General features: G+C 29.7%; 1 protein-coding gene across 1 annotated transcript; it reads right to left on the reverse strand.

Moving 5' to 3' along the window:
• Nucleotides 1-418: 418 nt before the first annotated feature.
• Nucleotides 419-3355, reverse strand: LOC126858685 (uncharacterized). The gene is made up of 2 exons (XM_050609156.1): nucleotides 3190-3355; nucleotides 419-1206 (listed from the first exon to the last, which is right to left on the reverse strand). The coding sequence occupies exons 1-2, from the start codon at nucleotides 3190-3192 to the stop codon at nucleotides 733-735; spliced, it is 477 nt and encodes a 158-aa protein (XP_050465113.1). The 5' UTR covers nucleotides 3193-3355; the 3' UTR covers nucleotides 419-732.
• Nucleotides 3356-4688: the final 1333 nt, after the last annotated feature.

A 4688-nucleotide genomic window follows, 5' to 3' on the forward strand; every position in this document is an offset into this window, starting at 1 on the left:
TAAAATAATAATTAAAAGTATTGGCAAATGAGCACGCGTTTCGCGCGGCTATCGCGCGGCTAGATGTACGCTTTAGGCGTGACAGCGCCGAGCTTCATAGTGTCGCACGGCAACGAAAAGTTTGGCCTCGCGACGAGAAAAGATACGCGAGAGACCAAACTTTTTAAATATATATATATATATATATATATATATATATATATATATTTTAAAATAAGATCTTAATAATCTTCTTTTGTAATATTATACATTTTATTCTGTAAAGTTATATATGTATATATATATATATATATATATATATATATATATATACGCATACATACATAGGCACACATATATGTATATGTGTATGTAATTATGTATATGCTTATATATATTACATGTATAAGTAAATCCCATTTTCTGTGTTCTCTGTGCGTATAAAAATTTATCAATTAATTTTATTATAAAAATACTTTATAATTATATAAACTTATACAATCACGTTTTTGTTTCGACTGCATATGACGCCTTCATCATCGAGAAACCAGATTAATATAACACAATAATTTGAAATTATGACATTTCTCTCGAAAACCATGAATTCGTTTATCTCTCCGAAGAGTTTGCTTTGACTAGGAATAACCGCTATCGCCAGCGGTCATAAATATCAATTGCGTTCTAGTGCTAAAAACGAATGCTTAATTTTACAGTCTTGTTTGATATGTTAAATTGAATTTATGATCCGTTCTCTTAACCCGCAAAAAACGACATCGGATTCGGTTGCATTTGGGCCGGTTGGGCATCGTTATTCGCATCACCGCGATGAGCCTGGATCGCCTGCCAGTTGATATACCAAAAGGGTTGTTTGTCTCTCGGCCATGTCTTGATTCGATTTACCAAATCAACGTCACCATGAGCATCCACGGGTAAATCGAACGGGATTATCGTGATAGTCGTGCTCGGAGTATTATCGCCGATTCGATTTCCGAGAAAATTTGTTCCAAGAGCGCCAATTGTTTGAGTCCCTTGGCCTGCTTGATTCATTGAATCTGAAGTTGCTTGATTTGCTAGACTCGCCTGAGCCGTTTGCTGTTCCGTGGCTATTCGTTCGTCAAGATATTGAGGCAGAACCTGAGGTAAACGATTGTTACTACTACCAGCATGCCATGGTCGTTGCGACTGCACCAAGCAAAACACGATGCTGAAAAGGACGATGTGTTTCAACTACAACAGAGAACAATTGTAATTTAGAAGAATAAAAAATAAAAATCATGAATGACTCAATTGTTACTTAAGAAATGTAAATTTAAACAAATCGACTTATAAAATCAATGTAAAATATTACATTAGAATCAATACTAGCAAATAATAATATTCTAAATTGATTCTAATTATATATGTTAATAATCTTCTTAAGTATAAAAAAATTTATATTTTTTAACAATATTTAATTAAAATATTGCCTGAAATTGTTGAAATTATTCTCTAAATAAAAATATTTATATTTATTGAAAAAAATTAAATTATTTATACAGGATGTTAAAAAAAAGAGTTGTATATCTTGGAAGTAAGTAACATTGATCAAAACAAAAAAAAAGTCTCGCAAACATGGATTCTGAAAGAAATACCTATATTTATAGAAAGTGCTTGCTAAACCGGATTTCCCGGTTGTTTCATTGGTTAAACCATAACAGAAAATCATATCTGTCATTTCTCGTATGGAAAAATACATTTCCATTATGCAGGAACGAAAAGTAGTAAAAAACTTTGACACATTATTTGGGAGGTTATTCTGAGTAAAAAATGTTACATGAACATAAGAAATTTTAAAATTTTGCTGCTATCATAGTAAAATTACATATGATTCGTAGGAAGTGATTTTGAGAAATCAAATTAAAACGGAAAAATAAAACAAAAAGAAGAAGATGTAAACATCATTTATTTATAGTTTAATTTTATAATAAATGCTTAATGCTCTCTAAGCACATTTTTGCACTAAATAAATATTAAAGATAGATTTTATTTTTTATTCAGACTGTCTGAATGACAATTTTCCAAACAATCTCAAAGTATTTTTACAATTCGTTCTGAGTCATCCTGTATGTTTACTGATTAAAACTGCACACTCTATCTAAACATTTTACTGCTCTTTATTCAATATATTTCAATATAATTTTATTATTAATTTCTATAAAATTAATATCTATATTAATATCTATAAAATAGCTAATAACAAATTACTAGTTATGCTTATACATATATACAGGGTGTCCGGCATCAATCGCATCACCGGTCGTGTGCAGGTAGAGCAGGCAAAGCTGAGAAGAAAAGTCCTGTTCCATTTTTTCGATAATGCTTAATAAAGAGTTATTATTGAGTGAAGTCTGGCAATTCAGCGCCGACCTTTAGCTGGACACACGTCAATGAGCCGCGCGCCTAGCATGTGTGCGTGAGCGCTCAGATGTTTATGACGGCTCACCGATGTGCGCCCGACTGAAGATCGGCGATGATAGACCAGACTTCACTAATAACTTTTATTAAGCGTTATAGAAAAAATGGTACATGACTTTTCTATTGGGGACACCCTGTATATACATACAGGGTATGTATATGTATATACAGGGTGTCCCGAAACTTTGACACACCCGAAGTGTGAAGGTAGATTTGGCCAAAGTCGAAAAGTCCTGTACCATTTTGCAAAATTCGGAATAGTTATTGCGTCATTAATTAAAATATGTGAGCTAATGAGTACATTGGAAAGCGATAGATCGGCAGGCATGTACGACGGATTATTTGTGTACGTCTCTTAGTAATGAAAGCATTATCTAAGCAAGAGGTGATTGCGTGACTCTACCTCATTTTAAATAGAAAAAAGAAAGATATCTTATATTTTGAAAGATTTAGGACACATATTTACTAGACTTTTTCTTTTGGTTATGATTAATATTATCTTAATATTGTCAAAATATATGATTTTTTACATTCTGTATATTCAATAGGATATAATATAATGCAGATTAAATTTGTAGTAAATATTGGAGTGAATATTAAAACAATAACGTGTTTTTAATTATAATAAAAATAAATTTTTATTTAAAATATTTGTTTATAAAAATATTTTACTATTAACTATTATCTAAAGTTGTTAAAATTATTAAATTAATAAAAAGATATTACACAGAATATAAGATAGAAAAATCTATTTACCATGATTGTTGAATGTGTGGAGGTATTTAACAAAGTTGATAAATGTAGAGTAATTTCACCAATGATATCTAACCTTTGATCAGAAAACTCAACGATTGTATGGTTTCACCGTTCGAACTTGAAATGCTAGCGTGGCAAGCATTTCTTCTATATAAATCGCCCGGCCACACTGCGATCCCCACATTTCCCACTACGAAGTTGCCGAGTCATACGTCTGTTGGGAAACTCCGCATCATTGGTTGCAACTTCCCGCCATCAAATTCGCGATATTTTGTAGGATGCAAAAGTCCTTCTGAGGTAACAAATCTCAACACTAGATAGAACAGCATTCCCCTAAAGCGTTTGGGAATAAAAATTTCTTTGGGAAGATGAACTTTGCAATTTGCCGCAATTTGACAATTGCAATTTGACGCAACTTAATAATTCGATTAATATTATCTATATCTCATCTTTGGGAACTCGCTTCATTTACATATGTAAGATTGAGAATAAGAGAATTTGCTAAATTTATTTTGACGGAACTAATTAATTTTTACTATGTGATATATTAAACATAGAAAAAAAGAGAAGATAAAAAATTTTAAAGGATAAAAAAATCTATTTTATAAATTTAAGTTTTACACAAACATAAGTATATATGTATAAATATAATGATATAGTGTAATATTTTAAAATAACTATTAAATTATTTCTACATATATTATTTATAGATAATTTAAAAATGCTGATAATTTATGCAATAAATAATTATGCGATAATTTACGCAATTGTATGTAAAAAACATTTTTATTAAAAATGATAACATTAATAATAATTATATGTATTATTAATGCTATTATATTGCATATATAATTAAAAGAAAATATTATATAAAGATTTATCTTAAATATAAATTAATGGAAATTTAAGCAAAATGAAATATTAAGCGTGAAAATAGATAAATAAAAGCAAAGGCGTAGGTATTGAAGATCGGCGATGATAGGTCAGATTGCGCAAATGTATTTTTGTTATATTTTAGTAATAAATTTTTTAAAAATATACTTCTTGGCCATTTTTTGATCCATTTTCAGCATGGATATAAATATACATGTAAAGATTGCTAAATATATAAAGATTATTTTCATTAAAGAAGTTTAAGTTATCTTACCGCGGGACGTGTTATTTTTCCGCTAATTGTTAATTTAATAATAATGAAATAAAAATACTAATGCCATTTCTTGGATGTAAATTCGAAAAATTATTATTACGATTTTCAAATATATATGTATGCATATTATAGTAACAAGCGATTATGTGAAATTGCAAGGTCAGTCGATGAATATCATGCTTTCTCGATTTCACCAACGTATTACGTCTGCGCTTATATTTATCGCAGTGTTTTTCATTGTGGTTTTAAGGAGGAACAGATGGACTGGACAGATCAGTTACATCAAAAGTTAATAAATCTAATATATTTCGAGATTTATGAGTTTAATATTACGTGTATATAAAGCACTTTT

Source organism: Cataglyphis hispanica, unplaced genomic scaffold, assembly GCF_021464435.1.
Source record: "Cataglyphis hispanica isolate Lineage 1 unplaced genomic scaffold, ULB_Chis1_1.0 scaffold50_size9045, whole genome shotgun sequence".
Classification (NCBI taxonomy): Eukaryota; Metazoa; Arthropoda; class Insecta; order Hymenoptera; family Formicidae; genus Cataglyphis; species Cataglyphis hispanica.